General features: G+C 45.8%; 1 protein-coding gene across 1 annotated transcript; it reads right to left on the bottom strand.

Moving 5' to 3' along the window:
* Positions 1-170: 170 nt before the first annotated feature.
* LOC131200417 (mitochondrial ubiquitin ligase activator of nfkb 1-A-like) lies at positions 171-17,605 on the bottom strand. The gene is made up of 4 exons (XM_058187119.1): positions 17,483-17,605; positions 15,430-15,517; positions 3,794-3,914; positions 171-2,612 (listed from the first exon to the last, which is right to left on the bottom strand). The coding sequence occupies exons 1-4, from the start codon at positions 17,597-17,599 to the stop codon at positions 1,901-1,903; spliced, it is 1,038 nt and encodes a 345-aa protein (XP_058043102.1). The 5' UTR covers positions 17,600-17,605; the 3' UTR covers positions 171-1,900.
* Between the last annotated feature and the right edge of the window lie 35 nt (positions 17,606-17,640).

Here is a 17,640-nt window from a genome sequence, read left to right as displayed (position 1 = left end):
CGCTCTGCGCATGCGCAGAAGGTCCTGCGCAAGCTGACATTTGCGAACCGGTAGCGAAGGCAAGTCAACATCACCACTGGCAGTAGCCCTTCCGGATCTCCTCTTCATCTCTCCTTCCCCCTTCAAACTCCACTGTATTGGTATTTAGATTAAGAGAGACAAGACCAGCCTTGAGGGATTTGCCGATTTAATCATTCTTGATTTTTACATTCCCGGCGCACAGGACTGCGAAACGCCATCCAATGCTTGGTTCGTCGTAGAAGATAGCGCAAAGCAAAACGATTCCTTTGACTGGGCCAGCCGTGGAGGACAGCTTCTGCCGCTCATCCCGAACTTGATGATAAGAAAATTAGGGTTGGCAAGCGGCCCGCTTGGCAAGAAAGCCATCAGCCGTATATATGCTAGAATAGTCTTTTTGGCGGTCGCCCCCTCTGGGATCGGCCTTCTGCCTCCAACCCTTGTATGTCAAGAGGCAAGATCTCAGCAATTTCAAAACGAGCGAAGAACCGGTCATTAACATCAATCATAATCTTGTCTGATTAAACACCATCTGCCATTTCCGTACAGGTCCGACTTGAAAGAAACAGTTCCAGCAAAATTGAGGGCTTAGTCCTCCAGTCTGTATTAGCTGGTATCGGCTAGAAATATCTGTGAAACCAAGAGTCAACCCCATCTCAGCTCTTGAGCAGGCCTATTTGCACGTCAGTTAAATCTCTAGTCCCTACTCAGCGTTTTAAGAGGTGTGGACTTAAGATGGCAACTTTTAAGATGCGTGGACAGCTATGTGGGAGTTGAAGTCCACAGGTCTTAAAGTTGCTAAAGTTGAGAAACACAGTTCTAAGTTAAGGTCGGTAACTCTACACAGCCAACTTCATGCCGATAATGAAATTTAAACTTCGTGATCGGCAGGAAACCTGAAGCTCCAGTGGCTATTCAGATTTGAAATGTTCCAGAACCTGACAATGACTAAAAAGATATTGTGATGAAGCTAAATGCGGCCAATATTTTCAATGGAAAGCCAATGGTTATTTATGTCCTATAACCCTGGCATTCAACAGTTCAAATCCTGAAGCAAAGACTGCTGGGTGTGGTTTATAGCAGGGGTCTCCAACCTTGGTCCCTTTAAGACATGTGGACTTCAACTCCCAGAGTTCCTCAGCCAGCTTTGCTGGCTGAGGGACTCTGGGAGTTCAAGTCCACAAGTCTTAAAGGGACCAGGGTTGGAGACCCCTGGTTTATAGACAACAAATAACTGAGTTCCAATTTTTTTTAAAAAAACCCAGCTCCTATCATTTAGGTAAGATGCTCTACTCTCACAGTGATTATTGCTTTAAGTTTGCAAACCAGCAAGGCAGGCTTAGGAGCTTGGTGACTCCCTGCGCAGCAGATCAATTCAGCCTTTCCCCAACCCTGCGCTCTCTAGATGTGTTTGGATTACAAGTCCCATAATTCCCCCCAGAACTCTGGGGTTGGAGTCTCAACACCAGAGGAGAACCACCAGAAGGACTCCTTAATCTCTCTTCCAGCACAGCAAAGCTGGAAGGGTGATCTACTCTGGACGTGCCGCCCAATAGCAAGAATTTGTGCAGAGGGACATCCTCTGAGATCCCGGAGATCCTTCGAGACCGCATGCCTCAGAAGACCGGATGTCCCTCAACCCACAATTGGGATGCTTGTTTCTAATAGTGTGCCTCGACCTTGGCCAACTTTAAGATGGGTGGACTTCAATTCCCACAATTCCCCAGCGAGCATGGATGGATGAATGGGGAATTCTGGGAGTTGAAGGCCACTCATCCGACAGTTGCCAAAGTTGAGATACCGCTCTACTATAACCACTGTGAAGAAGGTCCTAATGTCTTGCACTAAGAGCAGCTGATATGCGTAGGAGGCTACCTCCTCCCTAGGCCTGATAGAGGGGAACCACACGGTCTATGGGGCCCCGGCAGATGGGGCAGAAAGGGTTGGGCAAGGCCTGGAAACAGTGGAAGCACAAGCAGATGTGGCCGCAGGGCAGCACGACGCACTCGCGTGGATTGGTCAAGCACACCACGCAGGCGTTTGCGGGCAGCTCTTCGTCCTGGTTGTGATTCCGCAGGTAGTCTTCGAATTCCTGCCGTTGCGCCTCCCGCTCCCGATTCAGCCGGCGGATCCGGTGGGCTCGACGAAGGGCCCGCACGACAACCACCACAGAGACAAAGCCGCACACCAAGGCTGTCCATTTCCAGAAGTTGCTGGCCGACTGGAGACCGGATAGCAGAGTCTGCCAATCCTCCAGGCACAGGAAATAGCCGGCTCCATTCGAAGGGGGTTGCAGGCAGAGGGTACCATCCGGGCGCTGGGCTAGCTCACCAATGCCAGTCAGATTGCTGCCCACCAAAAGCATCTCTTCCGTCTCCAGGAAGCCCTTGGGCTTCTCCCCGCTCAGGTAGTGGCTGAGAAGGTCTTTGAAGCCATGGGAGGTCTGCTGGAAGCGTTCGTAGACGGTCTCCAGGGGTAGGTCAACCGCCTGGAGGGGCAATTCCACGCTTACTCGTCCTGCCGCTTTGTCGGCGGAGGCGAGGACGAAGGGGACTGTGTGCAGCTGCTCCAGCACCACCCGTTCACTGTCCGTCCTGCAATGAGAGGAAAGCAATTGGAGGGGAGAGGAAGCAGCAAAGTCTCAGTGAGGGTCTACTGATCAGGAGCCCAGATTTACCCTGTCCAGAGACAGCCGCAACAGGAGCACATGGCTGAAAACCACTTAGGGGAAGGCATTATGCACAACAGGCCAATACTTTACGTTATCATGTAGCTTATTTATTTGTTTATCGCTCACCCTTAATATTTTTATAAATAACTGAAGGCAGCATAGATATGTCTCATACTTCTCCTTCCTATTTATTCCACAAGAATTCTATGATGTGGGTTAAGCTGAGAGAGGGACTGGCTCACTATCAACCTGCCAGCTCTCATGTCTATGGTGGGACTGGAACTCACAGCCTTCTGGTGATTGGCCAAAAGTCACCCAGCTGGCTTTCATGCCTAAGGCGGGACTAGAATTCAGTCTCTTGGTGATTGGTCCAAAGTCACCCAGCTGACTTTCATGGCTAAGGTGGGACTAGAACTCACAGTTTCCTGGTGATTGGTCCAAAGTCACCCAGCTGACTTTCATGCCTAAGGCGGGACTAGAACTCACAGTCTCCTGGTGATTGGTCCAAAGTCACCCAGCTGGCTTTCATGCCTAAGGCGGGACTAGAATTCAAAGTCTCCTGGTGATTGGTCCAAAGTCACCCAGCTGGCTTTCATGCCTAAGGTGGGACTAGAATTCACCGTCTCCTGGTGATTGGTCCAAAGTACCCAGCTGACTTTCATGCCTAAGGCGGGACTAGAACTCAGTCTCCTGGTGATTGGTCCAAAGTCACCCAGCTGGCTTTCATGCCTAAAGCGGGATTAGAACTCAGTCTTCAGCTTTCTAGCCTGGTGCCGTAGGCACTAGATTGAACCGGCTCTCTTATTCCTTGACAGAGGGCAAAAGTTTTGTTTTGAAGACTTACTGATCCTCTCTTGCCGACTGAAGATCAAATGGAGTTGTCCCTTGCGTTTTTCCTTTCTTTCTCTCTTTAGATCATTCTAATATAGAGGTGGGGAACTGTGGCCCCTTTAGGACTTGTGGGCTTCAACTCCCAGAATTCCTGAGCCAGCCTGGCTTCTCGGCATTAAAAGAAGCCACCTCCTTGTCTACCCTGAGCAAAGAAATGTGAGGATACTGCCTACTTCCCCAGCCCTCCTGCTTCGTCTCCAAAAGGTTGCTCACCAGCTTCGGGCCAGGCTGTTCCAGATCAAGCGATGCTCCTTCAGGATCAGTCTCTCGATCACTCCCTGCAGCTCCTTGTGGTACGGGCTGGTGAGGGCAGCTTCGACCGGCTGGACCACTCCTGAAATGATAAGATGTCTTCCAGTTGGCAAGTCCTTGAGCTTGAAAGTCATCGGTTTCAAGCCCAGAAAGCCCCTAAATAGACTAAAATGACCCCAGGTCTTTCTGGTGAGGGTGAAACCAGGATGCACAAAGACTGTCTGGCAGTCAAAGGCCACAATCCCAAATCCTTCATCTCTACCAACACGAAACAACACCAGTTCTATTGGAACAATGCAAAAATCATCGGCCACGCTACCACCCGCCACACTTGTGAATTCATCGAAGCTTGGCACTCTACAATCAATCCCATCAATGGACACATTGTGCTGTACCTCGTCCTCCCTCCTCTCCTCAGCGGGGCCCCTCCCATCTCCTGCCAGGCCTGCTATCAGATTCAGAGTCTGATAATGAAGAGGAATGGCCTGGCATGCCTCCAGCCCCCAGCCCTGGCCCCATGCCTGGAAGGGATGTCAGGAATGAACAAACAAACCTCACTCACACGCAGCCATCAGAGGGAGTCAACCACGGATTGGAATTGCCCGGGCCTGCTCCTTCCGACCCCTCCCTTTCTCAAACAGCAGAAGACAATCTAAAGTGGGAGGATCCCCGTTTCTGAAGATCTGAGAGGCGACATCAGCAGAAGGAAGGGAGGGGCAGGCCTGGATAAGTGCTGAGTCATGGAGCCACACCCCATGGCCTATATAAAGGATCTGCTTTTTGGCATTCCTTGAGTCAGGCAAAGTCTCCTCTGGTTTGCTGTAGTCACACCTTGGATTCCTGCCTGCCCTGAGAAATCTGAAAGGAATTTGGCAAAGCTGCAGAGGCTTCGTGGCCATGCTTGAGACAGACTTCCCAGACCCGGTCGTCGGAGGGGGAGGGGGACACGACACATTGACCCTTCAACCGGCCCACGAACCACTCAGAATCCAAATAACCCACACAGCCAAACCGGAGACAGCACTGACCCCCAACCAACCCACGCAAGCGCCCCGCCCCAACCAGCATTTCACCTCCCAATGACTCTCACCTGATGTAACCTCCCTATCACAAGACCCATCACCAGACTCTCACTGATGACCAACACCAGAGCCTCACTTGAGACACCCACACCTGAAGCCCTTATAGGCAGAGAGACTGACATCAGGGGTGAAATGCTTCCGGTTCACCCGATCCGGTAGCAAAGGCGGCGGATGATGTTTTTTTTTTATTTACATTTATATCCCACCCTTCTCCGAAGACTCAGGGCGGCTTACAGTGTATAAGGCAATAGTCTCATTCTATTTGTATATTTACAAAGTCAACTTATTGCCCCCCCAACAATCTGGGTCCTCATTTTACCTACCTTATAAAGGATGGAAGGCTGAGTCAACCTCGGGCCGGGCTTGAACCTGCAGTAATTGCAGGCTACTGTGTTCTAATAACAGGCTACTAACAGCCTGAGCTATTACGGCCCGGGTGGTTCAGAGAACTGGTAGCAGAAATCCCTGCCCCGCCCACCCCAGCTGAGCTGCGTGATCATCAGAGTTTGTTTGTTTGTTTTTACTTTTAAAAGCATTTTTTCTTCAGCCGAAAAAATGCTTTTCAAAGTTAAAAAAAAAAGCCTCTGATGATCGCGCAGCTCAGCTGGGATCGTCAGAACCATTTAAAAGCATGTTTTAAAAGCCAAAGAGGTTGTAGAAAAGAAAGTTTTTAAAAGGTTCTGGCCATCAGGCAACTCAGCTAGGATCGTCAGAATCCTTTAAAACATTTTTTTCCTCTGGCAATCCCAGCTGAGTTACCTGATCATCACAGGCTTTTAAAAGCATTTTTTACAATCTCTTCGGTGGAAGAGGTTGTAGGAAAAAAGCTTTTAAAAGTAAAAAAAGAAAAAAGAAAAAAAAAGAAAAGTTGGCCACGCCCACACACCCACATTACTCCACCACCACCAAGTCACACCCACAGAACTGATAGTAATGAATTTTACATTTCACCCCTGACTGACATCCCCTAAACCAGTGGTAGTCAACCTGGTCTCTACCACCCACGAGTGGGCGTTCCAGCTTTCATGGTGGGAGGTAGGGGTTTTGTCCGATACTGAAGCACTTTCCTTTTTTAAAATTTAATTGATGTTTTTTAAAAAAATTCATAGCATTATTTAAAAACATTTTCATTCGGTTTTCATAAAATTCCCCGTGACAATTTAAATTTCTGAAAATATACGATTTGTATCGCCCGCGCATAAGTTTAGTTCACGTCACATAAGTGAAAGTAAATGGCGCTATAGTGCGACCGCAAACAAAAGAGCCCTGTCCCAGAATAGCTCGCGCATCTCCCCCCCACACCACCCAGCTGTAACAGACAAGCAGAGCTGGTAGCCGGCGGCCCCCCCCCCCAAAATCCAATCCACGATATGCGAGAGGCATGTGCAGACAACAATACACAGCGCATTACTGTGGAACCAATGGGCGGTTAGAAAATTTTACTACTAACAGAGATACAAAAGTGGGCGGTAGGTATAAACAGGTTGACTACCCCTGCCCTAAACTGTGCTGAAGATGTTAACAAAATGTTTGGAAACCAACCCACAAACTCGAAGAATGAACCTTCACCCTCATTGTCTATGGCGATTCTCAGTCATCCAGGTCAAGGTTGTCCCGAAAATGCTTTTTCAAGAGGCAACTGGGCTTTCATAGTTTTTCTCCTTAGAAACATTTCGCTTCTCATCCAAGAAGCTTCTTCAGCTCTAACCGGATGGTGAGGAATGGAAGGATTTATATTCCTTGCAGACAGCTGGTTATTTGCATCCTTTTTAGAGAGTCATTGAGGCGACTTGGAGGTTTATCTGTGTCCTCGGGGTCACCTGAGTAGTACAAATGGGTGTGGCACCTTCTTGGAACTGTCGAAAGGACTATGTCCAGTCTACAATACAGTCTTTTTAGTAATTCCAAGAAGGCGCCACACCCATTTGCACCACTCAAGTGACCCTGAGGACACAGATAAACCTCCAAATTGCCTCAATGACTCTCTAAAAAAGATGCAAATGACCAGCTGTCTGCAAGGAGCAGAAATCCTTCCATTCTCCACCATCTGGTCAAAGCTGAAGAAGCTTCCTGGATTAGAAGCAAAATGTCTTCAAATAAAAAAACCAGAAAGTCCAGTTGCCTCCTGAAAAGGCACCTTTGGGACTTCACCCTCATCCTACAGCCGAGCGACAGATATTCCCCACTATTGCAATACATCCAGTGAGCTTAGAGCCACCCAGTTCGAGTCCCAAATGTCTGCATATAATTCTAGAAAACGGGTGAGTGAGAAGAGGTGGAGACAAACGGTTGTCCCTGATCCTTTCCTCCACCAGGAAACCACAACGAGGGAAATATCGTGGCAAGGATTTTGGCGGATAGGTTTTGAACAGGTTCTACCGTTACTTGAAGAGGTTGTTAACGTGAAATCTTCCCAAAGATCACTGGGAAGAGAAATAAAGTTTAAAAGCAGAAAAGTACCATGTCGCGAACTTGTGGTTTTATATAAATCAATATATTTAACGTCTAGATTTACAACAGACAAGGTAGTTAGGAACATCACTACATCGTGAGGTAAATCGTGAGGTAAATCACGGAACAGCACACAGAAGGAAAAGGCGGGGAAAAAGGGAAACTCCCCCTTTACACCCAGCAACCAATCATAATGTAAATGGCCTCATGCACCAGCCCGCCTCTTCACTCAATTAAGAAGAGACTGAACAGCCATTTGTCTGAAATGGCATAGGGTCTCCTGCTTGAGAAGGGGGTTGGACTAGAGCAGTGGTAGTCAACCTGGTCACTACCGCCCACTTGTGGGCATTCCAGCTTTCATGGTGGTAGGGGTTTTGTCCGATACTGAAGCACTTTCCTTTTTTTAAATTTGACGTTTTAAAAAATTTCCATAGCATTATTTAAAAACATTTTCATTAGGTTTTCATAAAATTCCCCGTGACACTTTAAATTTCTGAAAATATACTATCTGTATCGCCCGCGCATAAGTTTAGTTCACGTCACATAAGTGAAAGTAAATGGCGCTATAGTGCGACCGCAAACAAAAGAGCCTCGTCCCAGAATAGCTCGCGCATCTCCCCCCACACCACCCAGCTGTAACAGACAAGCAGAGCTGGTAGCCGCCCCACCCCCCACCCCAAACCCAATCCATGATGCACAAGAGGCATGCACAGACAACAATACACAGCGCATTACTGTGGAACCTGTGGGCGGTTAGAAAATTTTACTACTAACAGAGATACAAAAGTGGGCGGTAGGTATAAAAAGGTTGACTGGAGGACCTCTGGGGTCCCTTTCTGTAATTCTGTTCTGTTATTCTGTCATTTTCTATGATCATGAGTATCCATCCCATAAAACCCAAAGAAAGTACAGAATGGTATAGGAGGTTGGGCAGGGGTTTGGACAAGTCCAGGCTGGGGAATTCTGGGAGTTGAAGTCCACCAGGCTTAAAGTTGCCAAGGTTGAAGACCCCTGGACTAGAAGACCTCCAAGGTCCCTTCCAACTCTAATAAAGGTAGTCCTCGACAGACAACAATTCATTTAGTGACCATTCAAAGTCACAACAGTGCTGAAAAAAGTGACTTAGGACCATTTTTCACACTTATGACCATGGCAGCATGTCCAAATGGTCACGTGATTTACACTCAGATGCTGGACAACTGACTCACATTTATGATGGTTGCAGAGTTCAGGAGTCCTTTTGCGACTTTCTGACAAGTAACGACAACGGAAAAACCCAGATTCACTTAACAACCGTGTTACTCATTTAACAACGGCAGCGATTCACTTAACAAACGCGGCAAGAAATGTCGTAAAAATGGGACAAATGGATTTAGCAAGTGTTTCACTTCACAACATAAAACTTCGGGCTCAACGGTGGTCGTAGGTTGAGGGCTACCTGCACAACGGTGTGCTCTGACCGATTATATACTTTACAGTTCCAGCTATTAAATATCTTAACACTGTCCCTCTCTTTGAAATAGGTAGTTCTCTCCCCAGAAATCAGATCAACCCAGCTTCAATGTTTGAAAAGGGATCAAGACCTGTTTGTTTTTTTTCCCCATTAAATCTTTGTGGACTGGATGTATTTCACGCTGATCCTTCCTGCAAAGGAAGTATTTATAGAGATTTAATTGTTTAGCGGTAGCCAGAGGATTTAGATTATGAACGTCTTATCTATTGTTATAACCTTAAAAATTAGGTCTGTATGTTGCTTGGAAGCCGTTCAGACGGAAGTGGGAGCATAACCCCAAGCCAGCAAATTAAAAATTGGGTTGTATTGTAGTATTAAGAACTCTGGGTATGATATGTATGATGTAGTCCTCAACTTACGACCATAACTGAGCCCAAAATTTTCATTGCTAAGCCAGGCAGTTTTAAGTGAGTTTGATCCCATTTTACGATTATTATTTTTTAAGTCATGGTTAAACAACTCACTCAAAGGACGCGGTGACTCAGTGGCTAAGACGCTGAGTTTGTCGATCGAAAGGTCGGCAGTTCAGTGGTTCGAATCCCTAGTGCTGCGTAATGGGATGAGCTCCCGTTACTTGTCCCAGCTTCTGCCAACCTAGCAGTTCGAAAGCATGTAAAAAATGTAAGCAGAAAAAATAGGGATCACCTTTGGTGGGAAGGGAACAGCGTTCCGTGCGCCTTTGGTGTTGAGTCATGCCGGCCACATGAACACGGAGACGTCTTCGGACAGTGCTGGCTCTTCGGCTTAGAAGGAGATGAACACTGCCCCCTTGAGTCGCGAATGACTAGGCTTAGAAGGAGATGAACACCGCCCCCTTGAGTCGGGAATGACTAGGCTTAGAAGGAGATGAACACCGCCCCCTTGAGTTGGGAACGACTAGCACACATGTGCAAAGGGAACCTTTACCTTTAAGCGACTCACTTAAAGTTGAAGATAAGTAATCGTGATCATTAAATAAATCTGGCATCCCGCATTGACTTTGCTTGTCAAATGCCAACTGGGAAGTTTACAAATGGTGATCACATGACCTCAGGACGGTGCAACTGTCATAAATACATGCCAGTTGCCAAGTGTCTGAATTTTGATCATATGACCATAGGGAGCTGCAACGGTCTTATGAAAACTGGTCATCAGTCACTTTTTTCCAGTTCTGTTTTAACTTCCAATGATCACTATACAAATGTTTGTAAGTTGGGGGCTAACTCTATAGCTTAAAAATACTTTCACTGACAAGAGGCTCTGAATATACTGAATATACATGCTCGCTCTCACCAGGCACTGATATGAAGACAAACTGAATTCTGTCTGATCAAGAACTTAGCACCCCACATTTGGGATCTTTCAAAAGAAAAAGCAGATTTATGAATTCAAAGCAAAACAGGCCAGACTGTCTCTATTACTTTGAACGGTGTGTATCTAAAGATCTGTAGGGAAGGGTCACATTTTCATATTTTGGAGAATACACTCTCATTCAAACTGAGAGTTGATTCATTTCAGGTTTGGAAGAGAGCTTTACATGGAATTGTAATTGGAATTTGACTAACATGGAATTAGAATAGGATAGGATAGGATAGGATAGGATAGGATAGGATAGGATAGGATAGGACAGGACAGGACAGGACAGGACAGGACAGGACAGGACAGGACAGGACAGGACAGGACAGGACAGGATAGGATAGGATAGGATTGGAATAAAATAGAATAAGAATAGAATAAAACAGAATAGGATAGAAATAGAAATAGAAGAGAATAGGAAAATAGAATAGAAGAGAATAGAATAGAAGAGAAGAGAAGAGAAGAGAAGAGAAGAATAGAATAGGACAGGACAGGATAGGATAGGATAAAAGAATAGAAAGAATTGGAATAGAATAGAATAGAATAGGAATAGAATAGAAGCATAGAATAGAATACAATACAATACAATAGAATAGAATAAAATAGAATAGGAGAATAGAATAATAGAAAAGAATAGAATATGAACACTTATGACTGTATGACTATAACTTGTTGCTGGCAATCCTTATGATTTATATTGATATATTGATCATCAATTGTGTTGTAAATGTTGTACCTTGATGAACGTATCTTTTCTTTTATGTACACTGAGAGCATATGCACCAAGACAAATTCCTTGTGTGTCCAATCACACTTGGCCAATAAAAAATTCTATTCTATTCTATTCTAAATAGAATAGAATAGAATAGAATAGAATAGAATAGAATAGAATAGAATAGAATAGAATAGAATAGAATAGGAGAAAATAGAATAGGATAGGATAGGATAGGATAGGATAGGATAGGATAGGATAGGATAGGATAGGATAAAAGAATAGAATAGAACAGAATAGAATTCTTTATTGGCCAAGTGTGATTGGACACACAAGGAATTTGTCTTCGGTGCATAAGCTCTCAGTGTACATAAAAGATACGTGATAAATCATGATCATTTAGTGACTGTTCAAAGTTACGACGACCCTGAAAAAAGTGACTTACAATCGGTACTTGCATTTACAACCATTATAGGACTCCCCACGGTCACGTGATCAAAATTTGGGTGCTTAGCAATCGGTGTGTATTAACAACGATGGCAGCATCCGGGGGAGAGGGGTGTGTCACATGATCTTCCCAGATTTTCCCAGCCAGCTTCTGACGAGCAAAGAATAGAATAGAATAGAATTTTTATTGGCCAAGTGTGATTGGACACACAAGGAATTTGTCTTGGTGCATATGCTCTGTGTACATAAAAGAAAAGATACGTTCATCAAGGTACAACATTTACAACACAATTGATGATCAATATATCAATATAAATCATAAGGATTGCCAGCAACAAGTTATAGTCATACAGTCATAAGTGGAAAGAGATTGGTGATGGGAACTATGAAACGATTAATAGTAGTGCAGATTCAGTAAATAGTCTGACAGTGTTGAGGGAATTATTTGTTTAGCAGAGTGATGGCCTTCGGGAAAAACTGTTCTTGTGTCTAGTTGTTCTGGTGTGCAGTGCTCTATAGCTGCTTTTGAGGGTAGGAGTTGAAACAGTTTATGTCCAGGATGCGAGGGATCTGCAAATATTTTCACGGCCCTCTTCTTGATTCGTGCAGTATACAGGTCCTCAATGGAAGGCAAGTTGGTAGCAATTATTTTTCTGCAGTTCTAATTATCCTCTGAAGTCTGTGTTTTCTTGTTGGGTTGCAGAACCGAACCAGACAGTTATAGAGGTGCAAATGACAGACTCAATAATTCCTCTGTAGAATTGGATCAGCAGCTCCTTGGGCAGTTTGAGCTTACTGAGTTGGCGCAGAAAGAACATTCTTTGTTGTCCTTTTTTAATGATGTTTTTGATGTTAGCTGTCCATTTGAGATCTTGCGATATGATAGAACCCAGAAATTTGAAGGTTTCTACTGTTGATACTGTGTTGTCAAGTATTGTGAGAGGTGGAAGTATGGAAGGGTTTTTCCTAAAGTCTACCACCATTTCTACGGTTTTGTGTTCAGTTCCAGATTGTTTTGGTTGCACCACAAGGCTAGTCGTTCGACCTCTCCTCTATATGCGGATTCGTCATTGTCTCGAATGAGACCAATCACTGTTGTGTCATCTGCGAACTTCAGTAGCTTAACAAATGGATCATTGGAGATGCAGTCATTGGTATACAGAGAGAAGAGAAGTGGGGAGAGCACACAGCCTTGGGGGGCCCCTGTGCTAATTGTACAGGTATTTGATGTGATCTTGCTTAGCTTCACCTGCTGCTTCCTGTTTGTTAGGAAGCTTGTGATCCACTTACAAGTCTGTTCCGGTACCTGTAGCTGGTTTAGCTTAGTTAGAAGAATGTCTGGAATGATGGTATTGAATGCTGAACTAAAGTCTACAAAAAGGACCCTTGCATAGGTCTTTGGAGACTCAAGATGTTGTAGGATGTAGTGCAGAGCCATATTAACAGCATCATCTGTTGATCTATTTGCTCGGTATGCAAATTGCAAGGGGTCTAACAGCGGATCCGTGATGGTTTTCAGATAGGAAAGCACTAGCCTTTCAAAGGTTTTCATGAGTCAATGTGGAAAGCCAGATTCAATGAAGTCAATGGGGAAAGCCAGATTCACTTAATGAATCTCAATGGATGAATCTCAACTTAATGAAGTCAATGGGAAAACTTAATCTCAATCTCAACTCAATCTCAACTTAATGAAGTCAATGGGGAAAGCCAGATTCACTTAACGGATCGTATGACTCACATTGCAGTAATTCACTTATGTAACCACCGTGGCAAAAGGGTTGTAAAATCAGGCACAACAACAACCACTTTTTGCTCAGCAACAGAAATTCAGGTCTCGATTGTGATTGTGAGTTGAGGATTACCTGTACTGGGGAGAAGGTTAAGGAGGAAATGAATCGATCTTCATCAAGTTCTACAAAAGTCACAAAGCTCTTGGTAAGCCCTCTCCAAATGCCTTACTGTTCACCTTCTACCTCCTATGCCCGAACTACCTACATTTTGGATTCTAATAGCTCTGAAGCCAAACACAAAACCCAGGCCCAAGTAGGTAGTAATAAACTTAGTCCGTGGGGAAAAACAAACTTTATTCGAACAGCTGGGAATTACTTCATTCCCAGCGTCGTTCAACTCAGAGTAAAACAAATGCCTCCCAACACAAATTCCTCAGTTTTCTCACAAACCTTAATCCAATTAGGCCAGTGGTTCTCAACCTTTATAGTGCTGCGACCCCTTTAATACAATTCCCCACGATGTGGCGACCCCCAACCGTAAAATTATTTTTGTTCATAGGCCTGATTGATTTCATCGCGGTGATAGGCAGCGATCTCAGCGCGCCTCAGCAGCCGCAGAAGAAGGCAAAAAGCAGCAAACTGTCTTTTTGAATTGATCGCGCCTGAAGCCGTATTGGCTAGCGATCTGAACTGCTTGCGATTGCCTTGAGGACGGAGGCATTAAAGCAGAGACTCCTCCCCTGTTAAGTTTATCGCGCCTGAAGCCAGATTAGGCTAGCGATTGGGAGTGATTGCAGCTGGCTTGAGAGGGAGACATCAGAGCAAAGATTTCTCTCTTTTTTAATTCATCGTGCCTGAAGCCGAATTTGGCTAGCGATTTGAAGAGCCTGCAGCTGGCTTGTGGAGTCAACCATTGGAGCGCGATTCTTCGACTCACAAGTATACTTCCCATATTTCTGATGGTCTTAGGAGACCCCTGGCAAATTGTCATTCAACCCCCAACGGGGTCGCGACCCACAGGTTGAGAACCGCTGAATTAGGCAAACTGCCAAAGGCCCTTCCTGGCAAATGTCCAGAAGCCACAAAAACAAAGACGTACACGAAGCAGAAGACGGAGCAGAAGACGCAGCCACAAGGTTGTTTTCTGGCAAAGCTGAAACACCGTTGCTGGTCTTTTAAGCCTTATGGGAGGGGCCAATCATCTCTTGGCCCTACTCCCGAGTCGTCCTCTCTGCTTGAGCTGCTCTTGCCTTCTGAAAGCTCTTCTCATGCATGCATTAGGAACAGGCTCCTCCTGTTCCTCTGCCTCACTACTGTCAGCCTCTGGAGGCTCTGGAGTCCGCACCTCACTTCCCGATGGCCCTGGCCTCACCTCAGCCTCATCGCTGTCCGACTCGGTTGCCAGCTCCGTAGGCTGCTGACAGACCACAACAAAAACAGAGACTGAGAAGAAGGCGAAAAAGCATCAGTTGATCCTCCCAACTTCAGGGCAGATATACAGCAAGCTTGATGAGTTGCGAGTTTGCCCATCGCGAAAAAAGATTGCAACCAAACGACGCACAATTTAACAATGGACAGTATTTTCCTATTGCAGATTCTTGTTGATCCCTTGGTGGGCATTTAGCAAAGGTAACTGGGTGCCGAATTCACTATGATAAATGGAAAAGGGATTGAGGAATGGTGTCGTATCCCACTCCTCCTCTGACGGCCGGGTCAGGGAAGTCTGTATCACTGTCTGGCCACTCTGTGGCCACAAAGTCTCTGCAGCTTTGCCAAAGTTCTGTCAGAGTTCTCAGGGCAGGCAGGAGTCCAAGATGTGACTTCAGCAATCCAAATTAGACTTTGCCTGACTCAAAGAATGCCAGAAAGCAGATCCTTTATATAGGCCATGAGGTGTGGCTCCATGACTCAGCACTTATCCAGGCCTGCCCCTCCCTTCCTTTTGCTGATGTCGCCTCTCCATTCTCCGGAAGCGTGGATCCATCCACCCTCCAGCTGCTGGCAATTCCAGCTCGTGACTGGCTTCATGTTCCTCATGTTCACATGCTGTGGGGGAGGGGTTTATTTGCTCAGTTTGTCCGGGCATGGTGCCAGGACTGGGGGCTGAAGGCATGCCAGGCCATTCGTCTTGCTCGGTCTGTCCAGGCATGGTGCCAGGACTGGGGGCTGGAGGCTGGAGGCATGCCAGGCCGTTCGTCTTCATTATCCGTCTCTGGCTGAGATAACAGAAGATGAGAGGGGCCCGGCTGCAGAGAGGGGGGCGGCCGAGGCACAACAAATGGGCTTCGCTGTTCAAATCTTGGCAAACCTATTTGCTGAATTCTTACCTTCAATGACAACGTAGGGGAGGCAGTTGCTACCTGCGGCAGACAAAACGCTGGGAAGACTTGAACCGACCTGGAGCTTCGGAGCCCCCTGCAAGAATGTGGGGGTGGGGAGAATGTAAATAGAAGAGTCAATACCAGAACCTATACAGAATTAAGGTGACTTGAAATCTCAAACATTGGCTTATTCACATATTTACCAAGGAAACTCACAAATCACTGCCTTATACAAACTTAAGCACATTTGTTTAGCAACTGGCACAGTCCAGGGGTGAAATCCAGCAGGTTCTGGAGAACCAGTAGCGGAAATTTTGAGTAGTTCAGAGAACCGGTAGCGGAAATTCTGAGCAGTTCGGAGAACCGGCAAATACCACCTCTGCCTATCCCCAGAGTGGGGCGGGAATGAAGATTTTGCAATATCCTTCCCCTGGAGTGGGATGGGAATGGGGATTTTGCAGTAGCCTTCCCCTGCCATGCCCAAGCCACACCACGCTCACTAAGCCACGCCCACAGAACCAGTAGTAAAAAAAATTGGATTTCACCACTGGGCACAGTCATGGGTGAATGACTAGAACTGCACATTGCATGAAGCTGTCTCAATTTGTCTGTTTTGAATTAAGATCACTCAAGGTCAAGTGATGACTGAGAGACACTTGGGTGCGGCGGTTAGGGTGCTGGCCGAGAAACCAGGAGACAATGATTTTTAGATCTCCTTTAAGCATAAAAGGTAACTAGGTGACTTTGAGCCAGCCACCAAGAGACTGTGACTTTTAGTCCCACCTTAGGCATGAAAGCTGGCTAAGTAATATTGGGCCAATCACCAGGAGACAGTGTGTTCTGTCCCCTCCCGGCCTCAGCCACGCGAGCTGGCTAAACGAGCCAGTGATTGAGTTCATGGCTGCTATCAGTCCTGGCAGGGAATCTGCAGCTACCTGCCAAAGTCTTCCCTTATTTTGGGGTTGCCGGGCAACCAGGTAGTCAGCAATCCAGGCCGAATGTTCAGCTCACTTCTCCACGAGTCAAATAGTTCATCTCAATTTTTGCTTGTCACGGAGCAGAAGAGCAGCCAGGGCTGCTTTTATACTCTGTGGGGTGTGGCTCCGTGACTCAGCACTCTCTAGGCCTGCCCCACCCCTTACTTTGTTGTAGCCGCCTCTCGTTGTAACCCAGAAGAGCAATGCATGGAGAGATGGCTTGTGTGCCACTTCCAGCACATGTGCCATAGGTTCCCCATCACAATTCTACTCCCTCCTTAGGCACGAAAACCAAATGGTTAAGTTTGGGCCGATCACCAAGAGGCTATGAATTTTAATCCTGCCTTAGGTATGAAAGCTGGCTGGGTGACATTGGGCCAGTCATTCTCCCTCAGCCCAACCCACCTCACAGGGTTGTTGCTATGGGGAGAACAGGCGAAGAAGGAATGTTATTTATGTTTGCCGCTTTGAGTTACTTATCAGGTAATAAAGCTGAGATAAAACTCTAACAGATCTCCTCTCCCATCCATAGACATGCTGTAACAAGAAGAGTGTGTGCAGTTGAATTTGTCCATTGTGCTCAGTAATAATACTGACTTTTTTTACGTAAAAATGTTTAAACCAGTAGGATTTTATAACTATGGCTGAACAACCATAGCTCAGCATACCTGAATCCAACTTATGGATGCAAGATAACGCTGATGTTACAAGATGCTATACTTTTTATTAGAGCAATCATTAAAACGCTGTGAAATATAAATATTATGCTATAAATGCCATCCTTGCTTTCTCAAGAGCACGGGAAAGATACAATACCTAGATGGATTTTAATTGGATTTTTTATGTTGTTTGGGGGGCTTTGCTTATGGCATGCTGCCTGAAGTCACAATGGTTAAGAAGAATTCTTTAAATAAATCAATAATCACATTATAAATCCTTTAAACCGATGTTTTTCAAACTTGGCAACCTTAAGATGTACGGATTTCCAACTCTCAGCATGCTGGCTGGGGAATTCCACAGATCTTAAGACTGCCAAGTTTGAAAAGTACTACTTTAATTAAAACAATACATAAATGTCATACCTGGATTTTGGACACCACCTTGGCCTTTTGCCTGTGCAAGTAATAAAAGAGGCCAGAGAAAGCCAAGCTTGACCCCAAACAGATCGCTTCTCCTATCGTAAAAGGAAAAGTATCCATCGAAGCTGAGTCTGGAAGAAGAAACAAAAAAAAACAAAACA

The sequence above is a fragment of the Ahaetulla prasina genome, chromosome 6 (assembly GCF_028640845.1).
Source record: "Ahaetulla prasina isolate Xishuangbanna chromosome 6, ASM2864084v1, whole genome shotgun sequence".
Taxonomy (NCBI): domain Eukaryota; kingdom Metazoa; phylum Chordata; class Lepidosauria; order Squamata; family Colubridae; genus Ahaetulla; species Ahaetulla prasina.
Note: the sequence above shows the minus strand (reverse complement) of the source record. Positions and strands in the feature narration are given on the sequence as shown.